The 13428-nt window shown below is 36.1% G+C and overlaps 1 protein-coding gene across 9 annotated transcripts in view; it reads left to right on the plus strand.

Annotated features, from left to right (window-relative positions):
• GPC5 (glypican 5) overlaps positions 1 to 13428 on the plus strand; it is a 620145-nt gene that overhangs the window by 190213 nt on the left and 416504 nt on the right. For all 9 annotated transcript variants that reach the window (XR_007201874.1, XM_048295762.1, XM_048295763.1 and 6 more), the window contains one exon: positions 10028 to 10148. Coding sequence is in view for 8 of the 9 variants with exons in the window: in XM_048295762.1 (XP_048151719.1) it covers positions 10028 to 10148 (121 nt within the window). In the remaining variant the exon portion in view is untranslated. The remainder of the gene's footprint in view (positions 1 to 10027; positions 10149 to 13428) is intronic.

The raw sequence follows: 13428 nt of genomic DNA on the forward strand, positions 1-13428 counted from the left end.
GTGAAAGTGCACTTTTGACATCATTAGTAGTGGTGTACTTCTTATGGGGCTGTGAGATAAGTATTGACTGTGTCAGGTATCAGTCCCAAAATTATCAGGTGCATTCCAGGTCCCTAGAGGAGGACCCTTTGGTCTCTGCACTGAAGCATTGTGTTGGACAAATATGATATGTCATACTTCTGTCTTCAAGGTTTGGTGTCCTACATAATGCCACAGTTACATGACCCTTTTGTCATTTCCAAGCAGAAATATTTTAGTATCCTATAGGGGACGCAGGCTTCTCAATTTTACACTAATTAGGCTTGACAGCTTTGTCTTTCCAAGTTGCTTGAATTGTTTTTCCTTTTGTTTCTCCAGCTATTTGCTCTAAACATTTATGTGCTTGCTTATGATAATTAATATCTCCCATTTCCTTGCTCCATTAAATGAAGGTACATTGGAATTATTACGGTTGTTAGATTTCCAGAATACTACAAGAAGAAGGAAATACTGTTGTCCTCATTTATCTAGATTTAGTGCACTTGCATATGTCTGCTGTTTAGTTATTTTCTAATGTAATAAGAATTTATTTTCTCAATTTTAAACATGTGACTTGCCCAAGGCACCTAGTTTAAATGAAATATCTGTCTCAAAGCTCCTCTTTTCTCTTCAGCAGACCTTGCAATTACTAGAACACATTTATTTGTTAAGGTGCATTACAGACATGTTTTGTCACACTTTTTGGGGCATTGATTTTGCATCACATATAAGAGTAGTGTCTCTGTCCAGAAAATAGTTACATACTGTGGGGATAGGTACAGATAGATAGCTATTACAGTAATTACCATTAGTTGACAAGAAGACTAATTTCCGTGGCATCTTTCAAGTGAGAATTCTTAAAAGTTCTGGAATTTTTGAAACAGTATAGAAATTAGATTTTGAAGTAACATAAAACATAATTCTCTGATGTTGAAAACATGATATCGATGTTTTCTTTACAGTAGGAAGTAAGAGCAGTTTCAGGGAAATGTATTTAGGGTTTTACAATATTGAGTCAAAATTGTTCCAGAATTCTTTCAGCTAGTGTGGACTAATTCATTCAAAGTATCTCCAAGAAAAGGAATAAGGAAAATCAGCAGGAAAAGATGGTATTTTAAAAACAGTGTATATAACCTTAGCTTGAAATAGATTACCTTAACAAAACGCAGATTCAGGCAAATTAGGTGTATTTCAAAAATGTCTCAATGTGCTACTGACCAATTTTTAAATGTGAGCAGAATTTATTTGTTGTGGTAGAAAATACCTTTAAATAATGAATTTTCAATGTGTAGGCTACAGCATTTTTTCTTCTGAAAATTTAGCTTTTGATAGAAGTTACATTTTTTGCAAAAAGGATAGTCTGACTTAACAGACACACATCCTGTAGAAGATTTCACATGCATAGTAAAACAATCCTTCTAAATACATGTTCCATACATAACAACTGGAGACAAGTTGATGCTTTTGAAAGTCTCTAGAGGGAGACCTGTCTGCCTAAGGAAGCCTTTGGGACATCATTAGCACTTCTTATTGCTTATTAAGTACTTATTTTTAGATGACACAGCCAATATCAAAACTATGACCAACTGGCTTCCAATCACATATTGAATCCTTTCAAAAATGTTAGTGTTCAAATAAAGATCATGATGGAATTTTGGGGGTTTATGAGCTTTAGAAGAGCTAAAAAATGTTTTGTAGGATTAGAACATAATGGAAATTATTGATGATAAAAGATTTTGTACTGTACAAAGTGAAAAACAGGACTGGGCCACACTTGGAAATTCATTGAAAGAAATACTCTGAAAGACTCTATAATACTTTGTTACATACTTTAGTGTTATTTGTTTTATTCACATGAACCTAGTTTCAAATAAATTATGTTAAAATGAAATACCTGTTTTAAAAAGAGTATTTCAAAGACATGTCACTTAGTCTTCAAATGTAGAAAAGTCCGAAGGCTGATCTGCTATTTTTTTTTTTTTCCTTTAGTAAGGCAGGTCTGATCAATGCTAAAAAATTAAATACATATTTTTATTAGCCATGTTTTAGCCTGAATAATTATAGGAACATATTTTTTCTGAAACACAAATTGTACAACTTTTACTCAGTTTGTTTTCCACACTTCATGTTTTCTGTAAGTTTAACAAGTGTATATGCAATCTGGTTTCTCTGTGTAGAGGGATTCCTTGCAGAACAGGGGCATATGATACTCCTGGAAAGATTGGACAACCCAGGGTTGCTGAGGAAAAACCCCTGAACTGGCCCCTGGCTGCAGGCAAGCCTGGAGAGCACCTGGCTGCAGGCAGCCTTGAAAGTCCTTGGCAAAGCAATACACTGGTTGGCTCCCCCACGGATTAGAGGCCATCTGGAGGGACTGGGCATGAATCTTTGCAAAAGTGGATTTAAGCTTGTATAGTTAAACAATAAACAGAGAATGATGCTCAAATCGTATCGGTGCATGTGTTGTTACTCTGGCTAGCTCTTCAGACTCAGTCCCAAAATCTTTAAACATATATCTAATTGCAGGTCTAAAAAGAAACTCTCTTTGAAAAATTCAAATACATTTTATTTTACATTTTATTTTATTTTATGGAAATTTTTTATCAATTAAAATATATTGAAAATATCTAGGGCAAATGGGATCTGTCCTATAATTACTACAAGTACTGTCTCTGATGGCTAAGTGTAAGATATTTTTTTACAAACTTTCTGAAGCTAATTTTGCAATATCTACTCTTAAAAAACTACGTAAGACTAAAAAATAGCCAAGACATCTGTCTAAGTTCCAAGTGGTTTTTATTATTGCAGTGATTCTTTGATTCGTTCATCTTTGCTTATTAAAATTTACACCACTGAACACTCTTACTCATTTGTGGCTGCATATGTTTATTTTTTACTAGTATTCAGGTAATTGTTAATTTCTCAATTAACATTACCCAGAATTTTGAAATGCCCAGCCGTGATGAAGATGCTAGCAATAGCAGGTGTAAACCAGTAATTATCAGCAATTGTAAAACAAGCAAGCTGAGAAGGAGTTATTAAAAATCATATCCCATGTCTGAAATAAAACAAAATGTAGTGGGCACACTGTGCTATTTTACCGTTCTTAAACACAATTAGGCTATATAAATACAGGTGCTTGCATGAAACTTGTAAGTGCCAACAACCTAAGTTCTGAAGTAATTTAGAATTCAATTAACGTGAGAAGCTGAACAAAACAAATCCCTTAACAAGGCCAGTACATGAAGGCTTACTTTTAAAAACTAGAGGATACAAAAAAGAAAATCCATTTCATGAAGAAGGGAACATACTGAAAAAGTTGCATTTTGTTTACTGCATCAATGCCAGTTAAAGGAAATGAAAACAGGAAGGTAAATACAGTAAATAAAGATACTATTTTAAAAGTTATTTGGTCTCTTGAGCATTATATTCTCATCATCTGGATCTTCCCAAAGAACCCAGCGGAAGCAAACAGTTACTTTAAAAGTAGTTCCCTAGAATTTCACTGCTTACTTCAAACAGTCAGATGAAAACCAGCATTGCATCATTTACATCAAATTGCTTTCAAATGCAGAAAATTAAGTTGATGGAGAGACACTTCTCCGTTATTGCCAGATGAGGGGTTAGTGGTTGTTTTCTGTTTATTGTCATGGAGATTATTCTAATGCAGTAAGATCTCATTTGAGATGAAATGTGAAATGAAGATGAGAATCCTAGTGGCCACAAAGTGATTAACAAAATGAGCTTTGTCAGGCAGTGTCTCTGTACATCTGCAGCAGCTATGACCCCACTGAACCTCCTACAGCTCTGTGACTACCTGACACACACCTTTCAGGGGTAAGGCAATGTACCCTGGTGTAAACACTTCACAACCAGAAGAGCTGTCTCAATTTCACGACCCTGTAACTTGACAACTTAATGTAGAAATTCCTGAGTAGCTCTTGATGGTGTCAATTGAGCCAAGCACTGAAAAGCCCAAGAATCACACAGAATCAGAATTAAGGTTGGAAGAGACCTTCAAGATCATCTAGTCCAACCATCAAACTAGCAGCATGATCACCTTAAACCATATCCCCCCCAGTGACACATCCAGACTCCTCTCAAACACTTCCAGAGGTGATGACTCCACCACCTCCTTGAGCAACTTACTCCAATACCTAACCACTCTTTCAGTGAATTTTTTTTTTTAATATCTAATCTGAACTTCTCTTGGCACAACTAAGGCCATTTCCTCTTGTTCTTTAACTTGAGACGTGGCAGAAGAAACTCTCACTGCAGCCTCCTTTCAGGCAGTTGTAGAAAGCAATGAGGTTCTCTCCAAACAACCTCAGTTTCCCCAGCAGCTCCTTTTAGGATGTTTTCTAGACCCTTCATAAGCCTTGTTGCCCTTTTCAGGACATGTTCCAGCACCTCAGTGTCCTTTTTGAAGTGATCACCCAAAACTGAACATAAGATTTGGTGTGGCCTCACCAATGCAGCGTACAGAGGGACAATCACTGCCCTGGTCCTGCTGGCCACATTATTCTTGATACAGCCCAGGATGCCATCGGCCTGCTTGGCCACCTGGGCACACACTGGCTCATTTTCAGCTGTGCATCAACCAGCACCCCCAAGTCCCTTTCTGCTGATCATCTCTCAAGTCACTCTTCCTTGAGCCTATGGTGCTGCATGAGGTTGCTGTGAACCAAGGGCAGGACCCAGCACTTGCCCTGGTTGAACCTCATGCCATTGTCCTCAGCCCATTGTTTAAGTCTTTCCAGATCTCTCTGCAGAGCCTTCCTACCCCTCCAGCAGATCAACACTCCCACCTAACTTGGTGTCATCTGTGAACTGACTGAGGCTGCACTTGAGCCCCTTCTCCAAACCATCGATAAAGATGTTCAACAGGATGGAACTCAGTACTGATTCCTGGGGAAGATCACTGGTGACCAGAAGAAGGCAGTGACAGAAGGTGATGGTAGCAGTTGAAAGAGATACATCAGGATGAGGTGACCAGCTAAACTTGATAAAGTGTAGAATATCACCAGGTCTCTTGGGAGAAGCTTGACTGCCAGTGCACTTAGGAATGTTCTGGACAATAGCTTTTCTGTCTTAGTACACCTTTCGTTACTTTAATCTCCCGCTTGAAAAATGGCCAAAGTACCTAAAAGTAGCTCGAAAAATAAAATCATAATCATAATAATAAAAAATATGATGTATTAGTTGTCATCACAAGGTAATACAGATTATTTTGTGCTGGAGGGATATACATGTACAGATCTTCCTGAAGCAACACATGCAAAATGGCTGAATCATACAATAATTGATGTATTTATTACTTCTAATAGCTTTTCCAACTGCATGTACCAAGAAATCGGTGATAGCCAATAAAGCATGATTTTTATCAGAAATTTTGAAAGAATCAAAAGTAAACCCTACCAATTTTATTCATAAATACAGTAGAGAGTAATAGGTAATTTATATGAATATTCATATATTGAGCTCAGAAAATGGGCACCTTGTTATCCATCACTTTAAAACATGTTTATAGAATACAAATATGTTGGCTCTTGGGTTTTTTTCCTAATGCTGATGAAAATGAATAGTACTTGGGGACCAAGTCTGCCTATTAAAGTGATGTGATACATTACCATGCTTGTACAGAAATGAGCACAGATGGCGGGTCTATTATTTCTCTAGCAAGAAATTCGTCATTTTTTTTCCCCAGGATTCAAATCTGAGCAACACTTGCTTAAGTCAGGCTACCTCTGTGGGGATCCTTAAAATATTTTTCCCGTTACTTGTACATTAGGAGTTAGAGAAACAGAAAGTGATTAATGCCATATTAAAACTTTAAAATGAATGAAGTCTTTCAAACCAAGAGTCTGAGATTTTCATATTTCCCCCCACCCCCAAATAAAGGGAAACATATTTTGCATGTAAATGTGAGTCTACAGGGATGAAGTTTTGTGCATCATGCTCAAGATTCCCAATAGCCTGTTTAGCTTTGACAGATCATTTCGTTTACATTAGAATATTTGCAGATGTTAGATTTATAGACATTTGTTAATTAAATACAATTATGTGGAGTATGAAACAACAACTTACAAGTAATTTATAGTTTTTGTATGCAAAAGATACCTTTTCAAGCAGAAAAAGAGTAAATTAAACAAAAAGATGTTGACTTCCATAATTTTGCTTTTATGATAAGAATCAATAAAGCAATACTTCATAAGGTTTTGTCAATGCCTTATTATACACCTGAAGAAAGAAGAAAGGTTTTCAATCTGCTTTATGACTTTATGACTCAGAGCATATAATTACAACAAACTCAAAGTTAAATGAGAGCTTTTAATGTCAGTTGGTCAAAGCTGGATCAGCTTGCAGTGAGAGCAAATTTAATATGGGTTAGGGTTTCCATTAACAAGAAAAATGCAAACATATATATTAATTTACATCAATATATTGAGTGTACTCACATTTGGGCATTACATGCTGTCTCTACACTCCTTCCTCCTCACACTCTTCCCCTGCTCCAGGATGGGATCCATCCCATGGGAGAAAGTTGTCCTTGAACTTCTCTGTCGTAGGTCCTTCTTACAGGCTGCAGTTCTTCACAAACTGCTCTAGCGTGGGTCTTTTCCACAGGGTGCAGCACATCAGGAACAGGCTGCTCTGGCATGGGTCCTTCAGAGGGTCACCTGCCAGCAAACCTGCTCTCCATGGGTCTGCAGGGCTGTTTCTCTCATATTCTCAATTCGTCTTGTCCATCTCCTCTTGTACAGCAGTTTTTCCTCCATTTTAAATCTGTTGTCACCGGAGTGCTACCGCCATCACTGATGGGCTTGGGCTCGGTCTGCCCTGGAGCTGGCTGGCATTGGCTCTGCCACACATGGGGAAAGCTTCGAGCATCTTCTCCCAGAAGCCACTCCTGCAGCCTCCCCTGGGCTTTGCTTTTGCCAAGCAAATCAAATACATTTCGGGCAAAATATTCTTCCAAATGGAATTCCATTTAAATGAATCTTAATTTTTGATATTCAGCTCTTCATTTTCCATATGTGATAGTTGCTCCCTGTATGTTCCTGGGAGAGAACTCACATCCAGAACCCTGGAGGATGAATTTCAAGACTGAAGTCTCGGAATACAGAATTAAAAACTCTCGAAGGAGTAAAAACATTAAAAAGCTAGAATAATAACACATCACTTCAAAAGTATAAGGATTTTTGGAGAGAAATATCAACTCCTTTAAGAGTCAAGGTGGGAATGTGGTAAATATCTAGTAAACTTGATAAACCAGAAAACTTTGGAATGTGCAGTGATTATACCAATACTGAGTCCAAAGGGTTGGTATATAAGGATTGGTATTTTCTCTATTGACATAATCTTGTATGTTATTTGGGATCTTCTGGAGCTTGTAACAGACAAAAATGTCTAGAGAATGGGATGAAATGTGTCAGTTTTCACAGAACTGGGAAATTTGAAGAGTTTTCGGGCAGCCAGGGTGAAGGTTTGTGGTGGTGTGAAGGTTTTAGGTGGAAAGGTTTACTGTTCTGTTTGGAAATGTTGTGGAGGATAAGGAGGCCTGCAGGCAGCAGGAAGCAGGGAAAATAGCAAATTCATTTTGTAAGCACCAGAAAGGATTATGCAAGCTGTTGGTGAGAGAAAGGTCAGTAGTGAGAAGGAAGGTAGAAAGGTGCTAAACAGCTCAGAGCAAGTAAGAACAAATAATACCAAGGTTATTTACACCAGTACCTAATGATCTAATATTTGTTCAATGCCAATAGACTTAAAGATGTGGTGTTATCAAGCACTAGTGTGCTACTTGTCACTGTTTCAATGCACATCACCTCTGCTCCAGCTTCTTACCCTTCCCCACTCTCAATTGAAAAAAGCTGAAGAGGAATTTAGAGAATGTTAACTCTGAAGAGGTTGGAGAGCACGATTGGAACTCCTAATATCAGGTCCACTCACAAGACAGCATTACTTTGCCAGCTACTTTCTCTCATGTGAAAGAAGGGAGTCATTCCTACAGCAACTACCAACTGTGCAAGACTTCTGATTTCATTGCAGAAATAGCTGAAAAAGAAATGATATTCAGTCTTGAATGAGCCATTGCCAAATAATTCCCAGGTGAGCTAAATTAATAAAGTTGTAGTCTAGGGAAGTTTCAGCTTCTGCATGATTTATTTCTTCCTGCATGGTTAGAGAAATGAGTGTCATTGAATTAAAAAAAGAGAAAGGGTATTCTTTTTCACAGTTATGCATTTCACAGGCAAATGTGCAATAGTTGGGTTTGCAGCATTTGAAAAAAAGGTGTTAATTGAAGAATTCTGAGTGACAGAAAGTGAGAACACAGACTTTGCATGCTGTGAAACAGAACAAGACCACTATATAGAAAGGATAGACATAACCTTCAAGATTTTTTATAATGTTATGGTATGAAAATATATTTTGATATTGCATTAAACTAGTATGTTCAGTTAAACCAGTTGTTTTTTTCTGGTGAGTGCAGCACTGTTTAGCTGGAATTAATTCCTTATTTATTTATATATTTTATTTTATACAAATGACTGCCAAAGAAATTTTTTTAAGGTTTTTATGTTTGCTTTTACTTTTTTCACACTTTGAATTACCAGATTTGTTGACCCAGCCCAAGCTGTTGCATTAAATAATGGCCCAAGACTAGCAGGCAGGCTGCAAATTTTGTACACATCCCTATACAAAGCTTTTCCCCATCACTTCAAGCTGGCAAACAGTTCCATTGCTACAAGACAGCACAAAAATCTGTCTGCTGTGAATCAAAATAACACCTTTTAAAGAATATGAGTCATTCATATATTCAGTGTGTACACTTCCTTAGGAATGAATATCCGAAATGTCGTTTAGGGTGATATTTAAATAAAGATAAAGGACAGAATATTGTTGTTATGTGGCAACCTTGTTTTATTGAACTGCATTCATTGTTTAGCATATATACAAGCTTTTCTGCAGAGCTAAGAGGACCCGTAATGTTTTTCATAAAAGAAATTCTGCAAAATTTGAATATGCTGTGTTGTCTGTGCTTATATGTGGATCTAACAGGCAAGAATTAGACATTTCTTTACTCTGATAAGGTTATTTCCTTTCTTTTTCTTACAGCATAACAGCTGGCAAAATACTTTTGAGACAGAGACATATAGAGCTATCCTCTTATAGAGTATGCAGAAAAAATATAGCATATGGAGAGTATTTGCATAATGTACAATATCTGTGATGAGAAGGTAGATATTCAGTCTTTCTTGCATAACTTGAGTATTACATATAATATGGTAACTTGAATGAAGAATTGCTTCTTAAGCTACAGAATTCTGCTTGGTGGTTAGTATATTTACTGTATTTTGAATTTTGATGTATTAGAAACAATGTTTTACTTCACCAGTTCTTTTTTGAATCAACTTATATCTGTTTTTCATTTCTTCTTTTTATATATCTATATATCAAGTATGATTTGGCCTACTCTTACTTAAATAATTTATGTAATGCTAAATAATTTATGCACAATTTGGCTGTTATCCTTCAACAAATATTCTGTCTGCACGTGCACTTACACTGATATTAGGAAACTTCAGTTTTATTTCTGATCATACAGCATGTGTAGAATGTGGAGTTTGTTTTAAAAACCTGAAATGTCGTACATTTCAGCAGTCTTCATGCAGTTGGTATTTAGCAAAATCAAAATGGAGGAAAGTCTTTTTGCACACATGCAAAAAGCCATACACAGGGCTGAATGCTTCATGCTACAAAATGTAGATAACCTTCCTTATTAAATTTTGCAGTAAAATTAAAGCTCTAATAAATAACAGAACTTTGTGGAATGTAATAATTCTATTTTGTTGTATTTCTTTTTTGTGAAAAATATGTGCACAAAATTAATGCATCTCATTAAAGAGGTATGCTGGTGCCATGAGAGATAATACAAACTGGAAGATGAGTCTGTGAGAGTAGAGTGAGTTACTAAACCATTTTTATGTGTGTTTCTGTATTAAACTAGCTATACGCACCGTGTGGTTGGCAGTGGAATCAAAGCTCAGTCTGCAAATCCAGAAGTAAAAGTGAAGGGAACAGATCCTGTAATAAGTCAAATTATTGACAAGCTGAAGCATGTTATTCAGGTAAGATGCTTTTTCCTATAGATACAGTACAGTTCTAACTACCACTCTAGTAATGAAAGTATTAATTTACTGCACCATAAAGGCTAATTGTTAATTCAAGTTTCTGCTGAGTACACAGCAAAACACTAGTTGCTCTCTGTCTCACTTCAGTTATTACAAATGATATAGTTAAAAGGCTTGCAAATGGTAGATAAGTGTAGGAAGTGAGGCCCTGGCAGCTAGGCCATCTGTACCTGCAAGTACCTCAGCTCGGCATTGCAGTAAGCAACAGAAGCACAAACAGTGTGATTTAGGGATTTTAACTGGGTGCATATGTTTAAATAACAATAAAACATAATTTCCCTCTTCCCTCTTTACTAAGTCTGGGTTCTTTCTTAACTTATATTGCTGCAATGTTTTTTCTTTAGATGCCAGATAGAAAAACAAGGAAGCTTGAATGAAATTACATGCCTGCTAAACGGGTTGGTGTTCATTACCTGATGTACATATCTGTGAGTTACTAAGTTTAAGGCTTACAGGGAAGTAAATTGCAATATGGTTCTGTACAATCATAATATTATAATAAGTTTACAGGATTACAGGTATCTCTGGTTACATGCTGCATTTATATGCACAGATAGCCAGAATTAGAGGACAAAAACATCATTCTGTTGAAGCCAACAGTTATTTGCAGCTCTGTATTTCAGTTTAAAAATGTAAGTTTTCGCTCTGATCTGAAGACTCAGTGATATGAAAGGTTCTACTGACATTTGTTGTCCATGACCCATCTAACCCAGTATCCTCTCCTCTGCACTGGTGAAAGGAGAGGCTACTTAGGGAGACCATGAAGCTTTGCACTTTTATGGTCTCCACCTCCTTTCTCTACCCCATTCCCCAAACATGAGAATTAGAGATATTAAATGCCTTCTTGCCTAGTGCATTTAGTTCCGTCTAAGGACTTGCTCTAATTCTGTTTATACAACTTCTTAACAGCTTTTAAATACAGTTTCCCACATGATTTCTGGGGTTGAAATATTACTGATAGCTTCACAGTAAACCCTCTTGGTTCTTATATCTCTAATTGTGAACAATAACTCTTCTCTGACAACAAAACAAAGAGTGATGATATAGAAAAAAGAAGAAAACCAGAAAAATTTCTTTTTCATCAGTAGTGTTGTTTTGTGGGAGAACTGGCATTAGAATTGAAGTTCAAAGGCAATTATTATTCCTTCCTTCTTAAAAGAAATATCTTTTGTATCCCTCCAGCTTCAGCATCATGCTTTTGTCTCTCTCCTTTATTAAAATGGTAACTACAATGGTGGGAAAATAGTGCAATTTTGCCTACAAGAGATCGCATGATTTAATTAATAACTACAAAATACTGTGCAAAGATAAACTTTGCAAATCTTACTTGGTTAAGCTCCAAGGTCTTTTATCTATCAGGAATGCCTTCCTCCTTTGATATTAAAACTTCACTGTAGAGTTTATTGTGTTGGATTCCTCTAGAGACTTGGAGTTGTGTTGTTTTCTCCTTGAATGAGTATCTAAAAGAGTTGAATAGAGTATTTCCATTATAAAGTATTTAATTTTGAGAGCTTACTTGCCCTTGTCCCTAAAAACTTGAGTGGATCTTGGGGAAAAGAACATATAATTTACATACTGAATTCTTACTAACCTCCAAATATATTATCTTTCTGTGGGATAGCTTCTTTCCTTGTAGCTCTGAGTATGAAGATAGGGTCAAGGGATAAAGAGAGCATCAAATTCCTTAGAGACCTGACATATAACTGCTTTTCATCAGGAAAAAAAAAAAAAAAGGGCTGGAGAAGCTGCAGAAAAAGCTTTCTTCTCTACTATTTACCATTTGGGAAAGTAGGATGAGGAGTGCAAATTAGAGATTCAATTACAAAAGATCACCTTTTTGTCCTGTGTGATATGAAAAGAGATGAATCACATGTTAAGCTTATGATGGCCAGAAAATAAGGGGAGCTTAATGGATTGTTTTGTTGCCTCAGAGATAGAAAGAGTCATACTTAAAGCTAACACTCTATCCAAGCTGTATTACTGAACTTCAAAATTTTAAATAGCTAACTTAGTAGGAACAAAATGTATTTGTCAAGTTTTTCAAAACTAATCATTCCTGAAATTAATAAAACTATATACTTTAATTCAGCTTTAAGGTGAAACAGATTTTCAGGTTGCTATTTATGGAGGAAACAATATATATTTTAATAGAAATCACATGTTGCTGTAACCTTGCTAAACAAGTACATTTTCGTTACTTACTTGTGTTTTGTATATAGCCATTTTCCCTCCATAATAGGAGAGAGGAAATAAGAGTGGTAATTCAGCTTTACTTGACTTTTCACATCAGCTTTTAAACATTTCAAGATTCAGGATATCAAAGTAACATTTCCTACTGTCTCATCATGTCATGATATGGTCCTTCCTTCTCAACCACTGTCAGAGCTCTGTGTATCTGTGGTAAGTACAGCCTGATTTTCTTTTCCTTATAAAACCTGTGATGGTACCAAGGCCTTCAGGACTGAACAGTCTCTACCACTTAGTAAATATCAACATGCACAAAGAATCAAAAGTTTTGCTTCTAGTACTTTTCATAGTAAGAATGGTGAAATGCACTGAAATGCAATTTAATCAATGACAACCTATAGTATTTATTTGCAGCAGAGGTGGAATTCAGTTCTTTAATCAGATACCTGCATTTCAGTGTTTAAGTTTCGCTTATATGTAGTACAACTCAGCAGACCATCGAGAGCTGTTCATTTGGCCCTGTGTAAGTGTATGCATCAGGATTAGAAGAACAGTAGTTCTTCAGTGTTGTACAATATAAAAGGAGTTTGGTTACTTCACCCACATGTTGGCATCTGCACTGTGACACCTGCTGTTGGTGTCAGTTCGGAAGGATTACACCCTTGTGTCAGGTTTCTGAGCCCTTTCCAAAAGGTTGTCAGTTTCAACACACAAACTATTTTCAAAACTATTCTCGAATAATTTTTTATATAAAAACTAGACACATACAGTTTTCTAAAGAGAAATATTTAGCATATACAAAAATATTTTTACATCTATATACAAACTTAATTTTATTCTTTTATGGTTTTGCAATTTTTAAAAAGTATGATTAAACTATGGAAGTGCTAATATCAAGAAGTTGACCAGTTTTGCATTTAGAATGCGTAATTTAAGACAAATTGAAAAGCATCTCCTGAATAAATTTTGTCCTTCCAAATCAGAAAAAGTCATTCCTTCTAGTAAATCCAGAGTATAAAAACTCTGTTAG

Source organism: Corvus hawaiiensis, chromosome 2, assembly GCF_020740725.1.
Source record: "Corvus hawaiiensis isolate bCorHaw1 chromosome 2, bCorHaw1.pri.cur, whole genome shotgun sequence".
Classification (NCBI taxonomy): domain Eukaryota; kingdom Metazoa; phylum Chordata; class Aves; order Passeriformes; family Corvidae; genus Corvus; species Corvus hawaiiensis.